Consider the following 18,957-nt stretch of genomic DNA (forward strand, 5'->3'; position numbering starts at 1 on the left):
AGAAATTGACCTTCACTCCATGAGTGGCCTGCAGCCCGTATCCACCTACCAAGTGATCGAGCTGTTGCTGCCCATACAATGACCTCTCGTGCTGTCATCTGTTCTTTATGCTTCCATACTTCCTCTTCGCTCATTGTTTCTCTCTCCTTCTGTCGCTCTCTCCTCTGAAGAGACGCATACTGTGATAATTGTGCTGGTGTCTGGTGGTGGCGCACTGGAGTCGTGCTCGAGTGCTCAGCACTGGCTGCCCTGCGTCCTGCGTGGAGGTTTTTGTCCAGTGTATGTTGTGTGCCCGCAGCCTGGGCCGGCGGCCGCAGTTCTTCCTGTCCATGGTGTTGGCCAGCCTGGCGCGCAGCCTGCTCGTCGTGACGTCATCCATCTACCCGCTCTTCCTCGTCGTCTCCATCCTGGGCGGCGCGCCCATCGGCGCTGTCTTCGAGGCGCCGTTAGCCCTCAGTAAGTATAAAACCTCGCACCACGCCAACAATACGCTGCACTGGCCGATACGAGCACGAGGAGTACTGTGCCCCACCAGTTTTTTGCAGGAAGTCGGGAAATAGTGCGCAGAAAGCCATACAAGGAAACTTCCATATACATTGTTTCCTGCTGCCAGATCTGCGCTTTAGCATTTAGAGGGTAACACTGGTACCAGTGGATACATCCGAGTGAGGTTCAATCTCCTAGTATCTCCCTCATACTTTCCAAAACTGCAGAAGATCTACTGAATACGTTTAAATTCATTCTTATGTCTATATTCCACAGGCTATACATGGTAAAGCAGCAGACCCATCGACTTCCCTCCAATGAGCTCACTCTCAGTTCTATTTCAGAATGATACAGGCCTAACAAAGTTGTCGGTACCTCTCTATAAAACATGTATACTTGTTCGCCCCATACTAGGCATAGTCCTATTGGATGTGATAAGCCCTTCTCTTCCTGTGAACTTTTGACTGACTCACTCAGCCACCCATAAGGGACCTACAGTTTGATGTGGACTCGAAACCACTCTCCAACTTGAAACATCCCCTTTGAACAATTTATACCGGACTGTGCTTAAACTGACACACAATTTTTTTAGCGCAACGCAATCTGACTTTCAGAAATCCCTACAAAGGAATGGCCCTGACTAACATTAACCTGTACCTTTCACAAATCACTTACCTCACAAAAATCTTCGTTACTCAAGCTACTGCAATACAGCGAGCGCCACTACTGCCAGCTAAATAAAAGATTCAAACTACAGAAGGCACTAACTACTGATAGGCATAGTTAGCAAATGAAAGGTTTTAATAGAGAACAAACAATGTATTTACCTTAATAGTGTTGAAAAAGCATAATATACATAGCAGTTCATAATATCCATTCTGTACTCAAAAATCCGCCATCTCATTTCCCACATCCACCACTGCTGGCGGCTCACCTCCAACTGCGCAACGCTACGCGCTGTTCACATCCAGCTGCCGCTGCCCAACACTACAATGGCAGACAACAATGCAAACTAGCCACAGACTGCACAAAGCACAGCCAGTGATTTTCATATAGAGCGCTACGTAACGTTGCCAATAAGAAAACATAAACAGCCTACTTACATAAAGAAAACATAAACAGCCTACTTACAAACTTGGCATTTTTCACTTTAACAACATAATTTCAGAGTTGAAATAAGGGAAAAATGCAGAACAAATCTTAGGACCGACTGAAGTTTGAACCTCAGGCTTCGGATTTGAGCTGCGCGGGGTAGTCGTGCGGTCTTGGGCGTCTTGCCACGGTTCGCGCGGCTCTCCCCGTCGAAGGTTTGAGTCCTCCCTCGGGCATCGGTGTGCGTGTTGTCCTTAGCGTAAATTAGTTTAAGTTAGATTAAGTAGTGCGTAAGCCTAGGGACCGATGGCCTCAGCAGTTTGGTCTCGTAGTCATTACCACTTCACCGTAGTCATTACCACTTCACCGTAGTCATTCAACCACTTCACTCCTTTAGTAGTGGCGTATTTCTGCAATTAACATGTGTGTGTGTGTGTGTGTGTGTGTGTGTGTGTGTGTGTGTGTGTTAAAGTTATTAAAAAGTAATTGCCATACTTATAGCTGTGAGTAGATTAACACTAGTCATAGTTTGTTAGTAGATTTTACACAAGTGCTGTACATTCGCTGCTTGCGCCTATTAATGTGTGTCTTGATTCGGTTCACATCCTGGAAAGCTGTCCCTTCATGATGTGATTTACGGAACACGATAAATAATGAACAGAATGGAATATAATGCAGGCAGAATCCCAACAAACTGGGAGCAGATTGTGTGTCTGACATTCCAATTCAACCATTGATGCAAATTTTTCAAGAAGCAAAAAAGCTGCACATGTGCATTCTCTGGCATACGTGAACGACACCTGAACCTTAAATGGAATATTCGAAAAATGTTGATATTGTAAACATTTTCTGGCTGTGATCTTAGCAACCATGTATGCAATTATATAAAATGTAATAGTCAGCTAACTGGTTACACACAATTGTTTTTAAAAAAACGCATTAACCAGGTTTCGACAGTTCTAAGACAGAATGTTAAAAGTTACATGAACTCACATAATGACTTTAAAATTTCAGTAACAATGCTCTGTGAGATGACATGTTTGTGTTCCACGAGTTGACTCATGGAATAGTGGTGTCTACCAGCAGGACAATGCAATGTCTCACACAGCTCGCATTGTACCTTTCCTGGCTCGAAGAGCATCAGGATAAGTTTACCGTTCTTCCCTGGCTACCAAACTCCACATATTTAAACCCACTTGAGAATTTGTGAGTCCAGCACGATAGGGCTGTCCGTACCATGGATAGTCAACTGAGAAACGTAGCGCATGTGGCCACGACCCTGGACTCCACATCCCTGTCGGTTCCTTCCAGGACCTCACTCACTCACCTCCTGCGCGTCTCACAGCAGGCCACAGTGCAAAAGGTGGTCATTTGGATTTTTGACAGATGGTCACATTAATGTGACTGGACAGTGTATAACGTTCCTTTTTAAGGAACAACTAACTGGCATATTGGAGGCTATTTGTTTGTAATACTCGTAAAACTAATGTGTGGTGTTGTTTAATGGTTTCATTATTGACCCATTTCTGTTTTTACGCTAAAGCTTTCTACCACAATTGGGTCGTGCATGGTATGACCGCACTTGGAAAAACGTTCTGAATCAGCCAGTCAATTTCTAAAGGTGACTCAAATGTTGCAAATCTGCCCTGTTGGCGGACTCGCAGAGGTAGCCCAAATTTTAGATTGGCGGAAGTGGCCTAATTCTTGAAATGCTAGACGCAGCCCGAATGCTGGGTTTGTCAGAGGTGACCAAATGATTGAATGCTTGGATTGTCAGAGGTGGATCTATTTTTGGAAAGGCAGTAGCGGTTTAGTTATGGGATTGGCAGACCAGACATTGTCTGGGCTTCTACATCACCTGACGTTATGCTCTTGGACTTTTCCTCCTGGGGTTTCTCAATGATTAAATTCTGTAAATGCACATAGATGACATCAATGATTTCAATACTCAGATCACTGACAGCAGCGCCAAAACCGACGAAGACGTGCTGCATCGAGTGTAGTTGGAGCTGGAATAACGATTAGACATAATACAGGATGTCCGAAAAGTCTTTCCCTGATTACATAAATTGATAACTCAGGCTAGAAGTAAGATACAAATATGAAACTGGTGTCTAATTGTTTACAAACTATCAAAGTTTTTTCATACATCAGTAAACTTCCACATGAGCACCCTTGGTAGCACGTAGCACATCTAGGCGATATCCAATTTCCGTCCACACATTAGCCAACATCACTGGAGGGATCGATTCAACGACTGTGGTTATCCGTTGCCGCAGGGTTTCAAGATCTGGTACACGTGTTCGATAGACCTCGTCCTTGACATAACCCCATAAAAAGAAGTCTAATGGATTTATGCCAGGAGAGCGTGGGGGCCAAACCGAATGGCTCTGAGCACTATGCGACTTAACTTCTGAGGTCATCAGGGGGCCAAACCGTTGGCCCATCACGACCAATCCATCGCCTAGGAAAGGTAATATCGAGATAGGCACGGACGTCCAAACCCCAATGAGGCGGTGCACCGTCTTGCTGAAACAAGACATCGGGGTGATACTGAAGCAGCTGAGGAACAGCATACAGTTGCAACATGTCCAGATACACTGCAGATGTGATGGTAGCCTCAGCGAAGGAGGCTGGCCCGATAATTCGATCGTGCAATAGCGCCCACCAAACATTCACCTTTGGACTGCCTCTGGTGCACTCCATGACCCCGCCAGGGGGTTGTGAACCCCAAATGCGCAAATTATGGTGATTCATTACTTCACTGACAAAAAGGGTCGCTCCGTCGGAAAAGGCAATTCGTCTGAGATAACCATCATCGTCCTCAATACGTGATACCATTTCGACCGCAAAGTCATATCGACGTGTACTGTCATTGGGCAACAAGGCCTGAACGATTTGCACTTTGTATGAACGAAACAATAAACGTTTGTGTAGAACGTCATGGAGAGAGCTTTTTGGCATCTGCAATTTACGTGAGGCCCTGCGCACCGATTTCTTCGGACTTCGCAGAAAAGACTGCCTTACAGCTTCCACCCTGTCTGCTGAGATTCTTCGTCGACCAGACCTCGGAAGGTCAGCAACCGATCCTGTGTTCTTGAACTTCTCATACCAGGCTTTATTGCTCTTGACATCAGGTGGATTCCTTCCAAATGTTGTCTGGAAATGTCTCTGCATTGTGGTTGGTGATCGTGTCTCATGGTACCACAGGACACACTGTGCCTTCTCCTGATTGGTTAACATGGCTTCTTGGGCACTGCACCTCATCCACTACTTACGTACTGCGAACCTGAAACAGAAAAAAACTTTGATAGTTGTAAACAATTCGACACAAGTTTCATATTTGTATCTTACATCTAGCCTGATTTATCAATTTATGTGATCAGGGAAAGTCTTTTCGGACATCCTGTATATTCCATTTAAGAACATATTGAAACTTAGTGAGTTAGTGAATTGCATAAGCCAAAACATATATGTTACTTAACTGCAAAGCTATAGTAGTCGGACACCATCCAGTCTGCGTGTCAAGCAGTTACTGAAGATAGTTGTGGGGGAGTAAAGAAGCAGTACAGCAGGAACGTGGAGCAGGCTCCTTCCGTGTGGACACTCGGCTGAGTGGGACGCTGTGTGCGGCAGGCATGGAGGTGTCGGACAGCGAGCGGCGCGGCCACATCGCCATGATGCAGCTGGTGGGCTGGTCCACGGGCATGTGCATCGTGCCGCTGGTGGCGTGGGCGTGCCGCGACTGGGTGCCCTTCATGCTCATCACCTCGCTGCCCTCGCTCGGCGTCGTCTTCTTCTTCAGGTACAGTACAGTAGCCGGCAGCACTGCGCACTACCGAGCGAGGTGGGGCAGTGGTCAGCACTCTGGACTCGCATTCGGGAGGACGACGGTTCAATCCCGCGTCCGGCCATCCTGATTTAGATTTTCCGTGATTTCCCTAAATCACTCCAGCCAAATGCCGGGATAGTTCCTCTGAAAGGGCACGGCCGCCTTCCTTCCCTAATCCGATGAGACCGATGACCACGCTGTCTGGTCTCCTTCCCCAAACCAACCAACCAACCAACCACTGCGCACTCCACTGCCGGGCGTCGACACATCCCGCAAGTCTCACCACGCTGGCGCTGTAGAATCCACTTGGTGGAAGTCTCCTCTCCCCTTTGCCTTTCTCCCGCTTCCCTTCCGAGGCCAAAATTACTAAGATGATAGCAACACCATTTACTTACAACTTAACTGGAGAGTTATCATAGAGAAAACTTTCGTCGTCGTAATTGGCTCGAAAAGATCCAAATATCGGCTTTCTTGAACATCAGACGGAAACAAATTGTCCTAAGTGAAACTGCAAATATCTCTACAACATTGTAACCTACCTTTTCGTTCCTGTTTCATATTGTCTCTCCACCACTTCCTCTCGCCGAGACACTATTTATGTAGGCCTCACCAGACATATAAATAATCAGACTGCGAATTCGCTTGCTCCACAGAAGACCCACCTCGTATTTAAAATCCTGCCAAGCGAAGGCAAGTAGCATCCAAGACAGTCTTGCGCTCTCAGAGTACTTCAGTCTAGAAGATCGGTGATTGTTTCCTGACCGGCCTGAGTGGCCGTGCGGTTCTACGTGCTGCAGTCTGGAACCGAGCGACCGCTACGGTCGCAGGTTCAAATCCTGCCTCGGGCATGGATGTGTAGGATTTCCTTAGGTTAGTTAGGTTTAATTAGTTCTTAGTTCTAGGTGACTGATGACCTCAGAAGTTAAGTCGCATAGTGCTCAGAGCCATTTGAACCATTGTTTCTTGTATTGGTGTAATTAAGAAAGATTATCAATTAGGCGAGATTGATCACAGCAAACTATATGCAAACATGCAAAGCAACCACAAGGATGAATTACCAACGAGGATGAAATCACATGAATTAAATTACATTATAAAACAATATTTATCCAAATTTAGTTTAACAGATTCATTGTCAAATTAACAACACCTGGTTAATGAGACTTCCATCAGGCTTATGAATGTTATCCAGGACTTCAACATGTGCTCTAGTCCCCAAAATCTTTCAATAGCTTTTCTAATACCACACAATGTTTATGACACTAGTCACATTACTTATACAACTGTGCTGATATTTTTAATAAATGTGTAAATACCAAATAATATACTGCATTTTAACACATAGAAATGTATTGTTTCTTGCCTTGTAAATAGAATGTTCAAATACTTACTTGGTTTGTTTTTATTTATCTTTACTACTTGTTGCTGTAGCTATTAACCACCAACATTAAATCTTCAAAATTATACATAATTTTGCGAAAAATAAAGTAATATCTACGACAAATTGCTCCATTCTATTCTGTCCTAGTGCACCAACAGTGGTTCCACGTTCGAAATAAAAGACAGTCTCTGTGGCAACATTTATTGGCCAATAACGCGGTTCGCGTTCTTAGCGCATCATCAGATTAACTAACTAGGATGTAGTAAAGGGTTATGACGGTGAAAACTTTCATCGTAATTGGCTCAAAAACAACTGAACGTGGACTTTCTTGAACATCAGATGGAAACTAAGATGGCTGCCGTCATGGCTTTTAATAATGACCAATGCTGTCTTTTCATGTTAACCTGATGTTGCGCTAAGAGCACAGAGACCGTCTTTTATTTGGAATAACATTTATGAATAATTACCGCTGTCTGAAGACTAACTTTTCTTCCGTTCAAATAAACTTTTGTAGTTCTGTGTTTATTCACGTTACATCTTTTTAATGTACCCAAACAATTGGAAAAGTTGAAGAATTTGACATTTAAAGATGACAGAAAACTTATACTGTCATTACCACTGATATCCTTAAATAGAGAATAGAATCCTCTGGCTACTAGCGATAGCAGCAGTGACGTCACAAGCGCCTCAACTACACTCCTGGAAATTGAAATAAGAACACCGTGAATTCATTGTCCCAGGAAGGGGAAACTTTATTGACACATTCCTGGGGTCAGATACATCACATGATCACACTGACAGAACCACAGGCACATAGACACAGGCAACAGATCATGCACAATGTCGGCACTAGTACAGTGTATATCCACCTTTCGCAGCAATGCAGGCTGCTATTCTCCCACGGAGACGATCGTAGAGATGCTGGATGTAGTCCTGTGGAACGGCTTGCCATGCCATTTCCACCTGGCGCCTCAGTTGGACCAGCGTTCGTGCTGGACGTGCAGACCGCGTGAGACGACGCTTCATCCAGACCCAAACATGCTCAATGGGGGACAGATCCGGAGATCTTGCTGGCCAGGGTAGTTGACTTACACCTTCTAGAGCACGTTGGGTGGCACGGGATACATGCGGACGTGCATTGACCTGTTGGAACAGCAAGTTCCCTTGCCGGTCTAGGAATGGTAGAACGATGGGTTCGATGACGGTTTGGATGTACCGTGCACTATTCAGTGTCCCCTCGACGATCACCAGTGGTGTACGGCCAGTGTAGGAGATCGCTCCCCACACCATGATGCCGGGTGTTGGCCCTGTGTGCCTCGGTCGTATGCAGTCCTGATTGTGGCGCTCACCTGCACGGCGCCAAACACGCATACGACCATCATTGGCACCAAGGCAGAAGCGACTCTCATCGCTGAAGACGACACGTCTCCGTTCGTCCCTCCATTCACGCCTGTCGCGACACCACTGGAGGCGGGCTGCACGATGTTGGGGCGTGAGCGGAAGACGGCCTAACGGTGTGCGGGACCGTAGCCCAGCTTCATGGAGACGGTTGCGAATGCTGCGATGGAGCTCCGTATGCCACGGCAAACTGGCTGACACTGACGGCGGCGGTGCACAAATGCTGCGCAGCTAGCGCCATTCGACGGCCAACACCGCGGTTCCTGGTGTGTCCGCTGTGCCGTGCGTGTGATCATTGCTTGTACAGCCCTCTCGCAGTGTCCGGAGCAAGTATGGTGGGTCTGACACACCGGTGTCAATGTGTTCTTTTTTCCATTTCCAGGAGTGTAGTTGCCCTAGGCTAGCGGTGGACGAAGATGCCCGCAACTGGGAGGTGCTAGTGTCGCTCGAAACTAACATTGAAGTGGCGTCAAAATGACGCATCTTCCACAGAACCCGAAGGAAACATGAAATTCAATATCAGTCGATAAATGAAGAACTTGTGAGACGCCATATTGGATTTCCTCGTTTTTCGTTGTTTTCGTGCTACGCTTGTGTGTTATGACACTACACCGTTTCAAGGCAATAAGACATTGAAGATTTATCACAAACACGTAAGTCTTGGCACAATGTACCATAATTAAATGTCAGTGAATGATTCATCAGCAGTTAAAGCTTTCAGAATACAAATGATGAAAGACACTGTTGTTGAATGTTGTATGAGTTCACCTCCGTGTAATAGTTAGAAACGTGTAGTTATGGCGCCGGAAGAAGTAGGTTTCTGTGCTGTTATGTCCGAATATTTCTTACACATCTTCGTGTTTGTAATAGATTATAGGACTTTCTTGTTAATGCAATAGAACAATATTCAGCAGTTTCGATGTTATTTACATGTAAAGACTCTCTCCCTCAGGCGCTTCACACGCCCGGGTTCCCGGGTTCGATTCCCGGCGGGGTCAGGGATTTTCTCTGCCTCGTGATGACTGGGTGTTGTGTGATGTCCTTAGGTTAGTTAGGTTTAAGTAGTTCTAAGTTCTAGGGGACTGATGACCATAGATGTTAAGTCCCATAGTGCTCAGAGCCATTTGAACCATTTGAACCATCTCTCCCTCAGGAGTGAGTTTTTTCGATTTCGTGACTTCCGTCTGATTAAAAAAATGTTGTCAGTGAAATGAGTAACGATGAAATTTGTATTCTCGCTTATTACAAATATTCGGCTGCTTATTTCGTAATATATCACGATTTCCGAGGATCCACTCACACACCTCACTCGATGTGATGTTCAGAAATGTGTGTGAAATCTTATGGGACTTAACTGCTAAGGTCAACAGTCCCTAAGCTTACACACTACTTAACCTAAATTATCCTAAGGACAAACACACACACACACACCCATGCCCGAGGGAGGACTCGAACCCCCGCCGGGATCAAGTGCACAGTCCATGACTGCAGCGCCCTAGACTGCTCGGCTAATCCCGCGCGGCTCGATGTGATGACAACACTCCGTAGCAGTCGACAAGACGCTGAACAAGTCACGTCATCGTGACGCCTGTGTCCAGTAAGCTTCGAGTTAAACTGTCTCCTCCCTCCACAGCCTCCCGACAACAATCGCTGCGCTAGCCTCTGAACGCCAACAATGAGTCGATAACAGCCGCGCAGAGATTGTGCTGTGCAGCTGTGAGCTATAGTAGCTAGAGATGGGTCGAACTCGTTCATTCCCGTGAAGTACTTCATTCATTTCACTCTTTGCCGTGAAGCGTTCAAATGAAGTAGTTCATTCGTTTTGTACGGAAGCCTGTCGAAGTTGCCCAGTTCGCCGCTCAGCCGCGGCTACGCTCGCTTCGCCTCGCTCGTACAATAAAGCTTCGTAATACTTCATAATTTTACCAACAGATGGCCGAACTATGAAGTAACGTCCACGCAACGTTTTGCGTCTTACAGAGCTGAGTTAACTTAAATACAGCATGGTCGAAGACGACAAAGGAAAGATAAATAGAGAAGCCTGTCACATATAAAGAAGGTATTACGTTTAACCTTGCTCGACATTTTCTCATGAAGCGCCAAAAAGAGTCTTTATCTGCCAAGTGAAACCTTATTTGTTGTATTTATGGACTGAAAACTAGGGCTACTAACGAAATTCAGTCCAATTTTATGTTCCTTTTAAAATTTAATCCAAAATAGAATGAGTATGTTTACCACTGTCACAAAGTCTATATACCTACGTTAAGTAATTATTCAGAATTTTTCCTGTAGGTTTTACTTTTGTTGAGAATAATAACCCTCTGCATTCAAAACGTAAACTGTCACCTGTAGTCATTGGTACAGTTTCAGGTAAAATCCCCCTTTATTTTATTCGGAAAGCAATTTTTGTGTCTGTTCACGCTTATACAATGGCTAGCAACTCGCGATCGCGTAGAAGTAGTGAAATTTAGGGTTTCTTCGCTGATTTAGGTGACGGGAAAGCAAAGTGCAACTGTTGTTGTCAGTGTATTTCACCGCGCGATTCGTCGACAGGCAGTAGAGGGAGGAATGAAGTGAAGGGAGAATGAGTGACGTAGCGCCAATGTAGTGGGAGAGGGAGAGGGGAAGAGAGTGAGTGAATGAACTAGAAAAAAAGTGTGGAGTGTGCTATCTGTGGAGAGTTTGAAGTACCAGCTCATTGAAATTGAGTGGTTAGTTCACACTTCACTGGAGTGAAGCGTTCATTTGAACGACTCATTCACGAGCTCCCCATCACTAATAGTAGCAGAGCAACGCGCTGACTGTTCTGTGCAGGATGTTCCCCGAGTCTCCGCGGTGGCTGGCGGCGAAGGGGCGCACGCACCAGTGCCTGTCGGTGCTGCGCCACATCGCCAAGGTGAACGGCCGGTCGGTACCGCACGGCGCCATGGACGTGCTGGAGCGCATCGCCGCCGCCAAGGAGCGACACTTCGGCATTGCGGGCCTCTTCAGCAGCGCCCGCATCATCCGCAACACCGTCATGATCTCACTCTGCAGGTACTGCCCCGGCTCTCTCTGCGTCGTTCAGTTTATTAACATCGACTGTAGGTGAAGATCTCGCGTCTTGTCGGCATTGAAAAATCGTAACATTCTTGCAGGTGTGCTGCTAGATTGTTGCATTTTCTTGGCACAATATTTCGACAGCATAGCTCGTCGTCATCATCAGGTGCTCCCTTCCATGCTGAAATGTCAAGGGGACTGTCTTCCCTCCACACACGCTCTTCACCTGTACCCACCGCCTTCCTGTGTTTGGTGTTCCATATGCCATCCACACCCAGCTCACCCATCCAACAGTATGCGATCTGCCCTAGAGATGTGCGATCAACTATTGAACTGATCCTTTCGTGGAGTGAGCGATTGGTGCCTAATAAAAAAGGAGTATTTTTTTTATTGTTATTTTGCACCTCATACAAGGTGGGCTGGCAGCGGAAAATTTTACTCCGCTCTTCAGCCACAAGCAGTACAATAAAAGAGAAAAGGAAGACAGAAAAGTAACAGACTGGTGGTTAAAAACAGTAGAGACAATAATAATTAAAAACATGAAGCCGTTCACACTCGACGAACAAACAAGAAAACTGTCGGCACTGTGCACAAACACTGACGATTTAGACGACACATGCGAACGAAAGAGCGTGGGCGGCGAAAAACACTGATTCACAAAAACGACGGCTCATACACTAAACCGAGGGCGATGATCTCCGGCGCGCGAATGTCCACTTAATGTGTGCGAGTCCAGGGACCTGCCAAGAGGGGAAGAAGGTGGGGGGGGAGGGAGAGGGGAGAGCAGAGATGCCAATGGGAGTGGAGAAGGGGGGAGGAATGAAGGTATGGGGAGTAGGGGAAGCCCATGGGAGGAAGGGAGGAGGGAGGGAAGGGAGAGAGGGTACCCTAAGGAAAAAACACAGGAGGTGGGGGGGAGGGTCAAAGTTGATAGGAGGGGTAAATGGATGGAAGGAGGACGTCATCAGGAAGAGGGAGCTGGCGGAAGCCACCTTGGGAGAGGGTAAGGAGGGTGGAGAGATGGAGACCGGGTGGGACGTGGGAATACAGGCGCGGCAGCGGGCGGGGCGGGAGAGGATCGGGGAGACGAGCGGGTGAGGAGGATCAAGTTTCCGGGAGGTGTACAGGATCTGCATCCTTTCAAGGAAAAGGAGGAGGTGGGGGAAGGGGATGAGATCATACAGGATCCGCGTGGGGGAGGGGAGACAGATGCGATAGGTAAGGCGGAGAGCATGGCGTTCAAGGATTTGGAGGGATTTATAAAAGGTAGGGGGGGGGGGGGGTGGAGATCCAGGCAGGATGGGTGTAACAAAGGATAGGGCGGATGAGGGATTTATAGGTGTGGAGGATTGTGGAGGGGTCCAGACCCCACGTACGGCCGGAAAGGAGCTTGAGGAGACGGAGTCGGGAACGTGCCTTGGCTTGGATTGTCCTGAGATGAGGAGTCCAGGAGAGGCGACGGTCGAGGGTGACGCCAAGGTACTTAAGGGTGGGAGTGAGGGCGATAGGGCGGCCATAGACGGTGAGATAGAAATCAAGGTGGCGGAAGGAAGGGGTGGTTTTGCCTACAATGATCGCCTGGGTTTTGGAGGGATTGACCTTTAGCAACCACTGGTTGCACCAAGCAGTGAACCGGTCAATATGGGATTGGAGAAGGTGTTGGGAGCGTTGCAGGGTGGGGGCAAGGGCAAGGAAGGCGGTGTCATCGGCAAACTGAAGAAGGTGGACGGGGGGTGACGGCGGCGGCATGTCCGCCGTGTACAAAAGGTACAGAAGGGGGGAGAGGACGGAGCCTTGGGGCACACCGGTGGAGGGGAAAAAGGTGTAGGAATCCGTGTTATGGATGGTGACATAGGAAGGACGGCGGGAGAGAAAGGAACCGATGAGACGGACGTAGTTAATGGGAAGGGCGAAGGTTTGGAGATTGAAGAGGAGACCGGAATGCCAGACGCGGTCATAAGCGCATTCGAGGTCCAGGGAGAGGAAGATTGCGGAGCGACGGGAAAAAAAGGAGTAATATCACTTTGATACTAAAGGCGTCTCCAGTGACATCAGCATGCGGAACACAGATCCTAGGACAGGGTGCCACAATGGCATCCCATCCAGTATGCTGAATTGGTCACTATGACATAGACTACACTGCAAAAAATACACTATACAGGGTGGTCCATTGATAGTGACCGGTCGAAATATCTCACGAAATAAGCATCAAACGAAAAAACTACAAAGAACGAAACTCGTCTAGCTTGAAGGGGGAAACCAGATGGCGCTATGGTTGGCCCGCTAGATGGAGGTCAAACGGATATCAACTGTGTTTTTTTTTTTAATAGGAACTCCCATTTTTATTACATATTCGAATAGTACGTAGAGAAGTATGAATATTTTAGTTCGACCACTTTTTTCCCTTTGTAATAGATGGCGCTGTAATAGTCACAAACACATGGATCACAATTTTACACCAACAGTTGGTAACAGATAGGTTTCTTAAATTAAAATACAGAACGCAAGTATGTTTGAACATTTTAGTTCGGTTGTTTCAATATGTTACATGTACCTTTCTGAACTTATCACTTCTGAGAACGCATGCTGTTACAGCGTGATTACCTGTAAATACCACATTACTGCAATAAATGCTCAAAATGATGTCCATCAACCTCAATGCATTTGGCAATACGTGTAACGACATTCCTCTCAACAGCGAGTAGTTCGCCTTCCGTAATGTTCGCACATGCATTGACAGTGCGCTGACGCATGTTGTCAGGCTTTGTCGGTGGATCACGATAGCAAATATCCTTCAACTTTCCCCACAGAAAGGAATCCAGGGACGTGCGGGCCATGGTAAGGTGCTTCGACGACCAATCCACCTGTCATGAAATATGCTATTCAATTCCACTTCAACCGCACGCGAGCTATGTGCCGGACATCCATCATGTTGGAAGTACGTCGTCATTCTGTCATGCAGTGAAACATCTTGTAGTAACATCGGTAGAACATTACGTAGGAAATCAGCATACATTGCACCATTTAGATTTCCATCTATAAAATGGGGGCCAATTATCCTTCCTCCCATAATGCCGCACCATACATTAGCCCGCAAAGGTCGCTCACGTTCCACTTGTCGCAGCCATCGTGAATTTTCCGCTGCCCAATAGTGCATATTATGGCGGCTTACGTTACCGCTGTTGGTGAATGACGCTTCGCCGCTAAATAGAACGCGTGCAAAAAATCTGTCATCGTCCCGTAATTTCTCTTGTGCTCAGTGGCAGAACTGTACATGACGTTCAAAGTCGTCTCCACGCAATTCCTGGTGCATAGAAATATGGTACGGGTGCAGTCGATGTTGGTGTAGCATTCTCAACACCGACGTTTTTGAGATTCCCGATTCTCTCGTCTGCTACTGATGTGCGGATTAGCCACTACAGCAGCTAAAACACCTACTTCCTGTTTCCTTAAATAACGTAACTATCCGCCGAACGGTCCGGACACTTGGATGATGTCGTCCAGGATACCGAGCAGCATACATAGCACACGCCCGTTGGACATTTTGATCACAATAGCCATACATCAACACGATACCGACGTTTTCCGCAATTGGTAAACGGTCCATTTTAACACGGGTAATGTATCACAAAGCAAATACCGTCCGCACTGGCGGAATGTTACGTGAAACCACGTATTTATACGTTTGTGACTATTACAGCGCCATCTATCACAAAGCGAAAAAAGTGGTCCAACTAAAACATTCATATTTCTTTACGTACTACACGAATATGTAATAAAAATGGGGGTTCCTATTTTTTAAAAAACGCGGTTGATATCCGTTTGACCTATGGAAGCGCCATCTAGCGGGACAACCATAGCGCCATCTGGTTTCCCCCTTCAAGCTAGACGAGTTTCGTTCTTTGTAGTTTTTTCGTTTGATGCTTATTTCGTGAGATATTTGGCCCAGTCACTATCAATGGACCACCCTGCATAATGCGTTCTACATGTGACTGTACATCTTACTGTTTTGAACAGCTTTATCAGCCACAAACATAATAGAAAGCAAAGAAACACTTCATTAATGCATAAAGCACTTTATCGCCTTTTTATTTCTGCTTTTGATTTGAAAAGACAGCTTCCAAAAAACTGCCATGGTAGCCCATTCAGTGCTTCACCACAAGATGTAATGATCTACAAAGTGGAAGCACTTGGCTCCCCTAGCACTCCTGACTCAGTGTGGAGCAGATTGCTGTTGACTCATGAGTCAGTGCACTCCTGGCTCACAGCTCCAAGCAGCCATTCACTGCCCCCGAGTTCGTGCAGAGTGGATCGCAAGGCGACTCAGGAGTCACCCTGCTTTTTGCGCTCTTGTCTTACTCACTGTTTCTCCTTGTGCTGTATTGGCTTGTTCGCTGATTAAGCTTGCAATTTGACTTGTATCTTTGTCTCATCACTCACCATTTAGAGTTCAGATTGATGTGGAAATTGTTCATTGTAACAACAATGCTATGTTTATTAGATTATTAAATTTTGCGTATACAGGGTGAGTTTTTCACCTTGAGAGAACAAAAATATCACAAAAATCTCAGATTAAAACACGAAAAATACAGGTTCGATATCTTTAAAAATGCTATCTGGCAACACCAATGTTGACCTGATGCCCCACCCCCAGGATTTTGGGTGTGAGGCAACTTCCAAATCTTAAATAGGAAAATACCATTTTTGTTGTAGACTTGGACTCAGTGGGAAAAAATACGTAACTTTGGCATGTAACATTCTTGTAGTTGTATGGTAGGTGGCGCTGTAAGCGCCAAATAACACAGTTGAGTTCCCGAATTATGTTATCTCGAAAAAAATGCTTTGAATAAAAAAAAAAGAAACGCAGATAAGTTCAGTAATAGTGAAAAAAGTTCGTTTGTCATGTGTTCTCTCGCCTCTCACCAACGGGGTGCTCTTCTTAGGTATGTCTTCTTGCATCTTGCTAACAGGATGCTTGTTTCTAAGAACTGTTTCACAGTAAGTGCTCATAAATGTGGCTGCCCACTTCGATGCAATAATTTATCTGCAGACGGAATCATTTGACATTATCGTATGCTAAAGTACGTTGTCGCGTATTGTTGGCACTTCACTGTTCAAGTAATCTACCATACAAAATGCAGGCAAAGTAAGATGTGACGATCTTGGAGGCCAAGATATTGGATTACCTCTTCTAACCCACCGACAATTGTACACCTAATCTAATACTTCTGAAGCTGTTACAAAATAATGTGATGGGCAACCATCATGTTGAAATTACATTGTTTCTTGCAAGTCCAAAGGAAGGTCTGTGGAAGGTTTGCATGTAATACTGAAAGTTTGTCCTCCGAGAATTTTCGATATTTGTCACCACTTAAGGTGCCACCGATAAGGAATGGACCAATGACTTTGACAAAAATTGTTCCATCCAAACATACGTCTTTCACAGGCGCTGACGATCAACTTGGCGTAATCAATGTGAGTTTTTCACATTCCAGTAATGCAGGTTGTGTCGATTAATCGTACCGTGTTTCATGGAGGTCACTCGTCAGAGAACAATACTCCCGAAAAACTTTGGATCTTTCTGTATTTACGGAAGCGACCAAGGGCAAAATGTTACTCGGTTCTGAAAATCATAGCCATGAAGTCCCTGATGAAGGGAAGTATTAGACGGATGATATTTTCTATGGTTCAAAATTCGGTAAACAGTAGTCCGACTAATGCCCAACTTACGACTTTGATGCCGAGTGCTAATATGGGGGTATTGATTCACTGTAGCTAATATCGCAGTTTCATTATTCTCTCCAGCAACAGTTCTACGACGATTCCTTTTTCGTGGTTGTACAGTACCCTCGATGGTAAACTGTCGAACAATTCGACATAAACAAGAGCATTATCGCATCCTGTTTGGGGTCATGATTAACAACATATGGAAATTTGGGTCTGGCCGTGAGTCCCGCTCGGACAGCCAAGTGGTAAGGCGGTCACTCGTGATAAGCAGATAATTCGAGTTCGAATCCCGATCCGGCACGAATTTTCATTGTCATCGTATCCTTATACAGCTAATGGTTGTCCATATTCGCAACTGCGAATATATTTCACGTATTTCATGGTGGCTGTAGCCGCCGCACCCCTGTTCCTTCGGACTTGCATGAATTTTTCCCTTCTATCATTGATGTATATCAGGATCAGTACTGGTCACAAAATGCTACCCTGAAGAACTTCAATAAAGAAAAGAAAATTTACTAAAACTTTAGACTTATTTGAGGTGTGTGTTATCTTTAATATTTGTACCCTATCTGCTATGTGTGATCAGAACCAGTCTTTATATATATCTCGCTACGGACGCAACAGCATTCTTTCCAGTATGTTCCAAAACGTCACGCATAAGAACGTGATTTTTCCGTGGTTCGTATCTCGGGTTCTGTTGGTGATAGAAAATTGCTGTCAAGTATTTTGGATGGCCTTGAGCTAGAGACCATTTATATACCAACAGAACGATCGTCTTAGTTTCACCGAGCTAGGTGCCCCAGTGGTCAGCACACTGCACTCGCTTCCGGGAGGACGACGGTTCAAACCCAAGCCATCCTGATTTAGGTTTAACGTGATTTCCCTAAATCGCTTCAAGCAAATTCCGGGATGGTTCCTTTGAAAGGGCGCGGCCCAGTTCCTTCTGCATCCTTGCCTACTCCGAGCTTTCGCTCCGTCTCAAATGATCTCTTTGTTGACGCTCATTAAACATTAATGTCCTCCTCCTCCCCCTCGTCTTAGTTTCACTATCGCACAGTACAGGCTCAAATTATGGTCGAATTACTTCCTCTAGCTTAGTCAACTTGAGCAAATCGTTTGGTTCTTTTTGCATTTGATGTGGTCGTCGCTGGGCCATACGGTGTTTATGGAGGCACCATTAGTTCATGGATGGTTCCTTAGAAAAACCGAGTCTCGGATTCCGAGGTGGCTATGCACAGAAAATGACTGAAATTGTTACGATATATTCCTAAGATCCCGATGTCGGACACCCTTGGACATTTTTTGATATCTTTATCCGTTTCCGAGATACCCTACTTGTACACATAAAATACGATACGAAGCGAAAACGTAGTTTATAAAGTGACGTAACACAGAGAAATATGCCCTAAGTGTGTTAGTTATCATCAGAATGGTTCTGGAAACCCCATGATGATGTAGTACTGAAGCAGATGCAAAATGTTTTTTGCACATTAAATCCGGTCTGAGGTGCAAAATTATAGTTCTGCGCTATTTCAATTTCACACAAGTAAAGTATGAAAAGTTTACTGGCCCATAAAGTTCTTTTCACAAGAGTGACATGCCCTGATGTGGTGTGGAAAAGAAGGGAATCCGCGGAAAAATGCTCCTGTCGGAACAAGAGGAAGGCGAATATGCTCCTGTTTCAAAGACTCTGACTGAAAAGTTGCGTACCAGGTGTCTCATTGTTCCTTCCTCAGCATCTTTAAAAGTTTTCACAAAAATTTCGGCATGCGAAATATTCGCACTTCTTTATGCCGAGAGAGAGAAGGAGACAGTGGCAGTCATAAAAGTAAAAAATACTGGAAGACAGCAGACAGTGGTTGTGTTACAGAAAGAGCGAAGGACACAAAGGTAGCGTGAGAGGAAGAGGGGAGACAGCGGTTGTGGAACATAACTGACAGTGACAAAACACTGCTAGGAAAAGAGTGAGGGAGAAATACAGAGAAAACAGAAGTGGGTTAGA

General features: G+C 45.7%; 1 protein-coding gene across 1 annotated transcript in view; it reads left to right on the forward strand.

The window, feature by feature from the left end:
* LOC126149825 (carcinine transporter-like) overlaps positions 1 to 18,957 on the forward strand; it is a 213,865-nt gene that overhangs the window by 151,735 nt on the left and 43,173 nt on the right. Inside the window, exons 4-6 of the mRNA XM_049915836.1 lie at positions 299 to 456; positions 5,215 to 5,383; positions 11,004 to 11,225. Coding sequence (XP_049771793.1) covers positions 299 to 456; positions 5,215 to 5,383; positions 11,004 to 11,225 — 549 coding nt within the window. The remainder of the gene's footprint in view (positions 1 to 298; positions 457 to 5,214; positions 5,384 to 11,003; positions 11,226 to 18,957) is intronic.

This window comes from Schistocerca cancellata, chromosome 2 (genome assembly GCF_023864275.1).
Source record: "Schistocerca cancellata isolate TAMUIC-IGC-003103 chromosome 2, iqSchCanc2.1, whole genome shotgun sequence".
Taxonomy (NCBI): domain Eukaryota; kingdom Metazoa; phylum Arthropoda; class Insecta; order Orthoptera; family Acrididae; genus Schistocerca; species Schistocerca cancellata.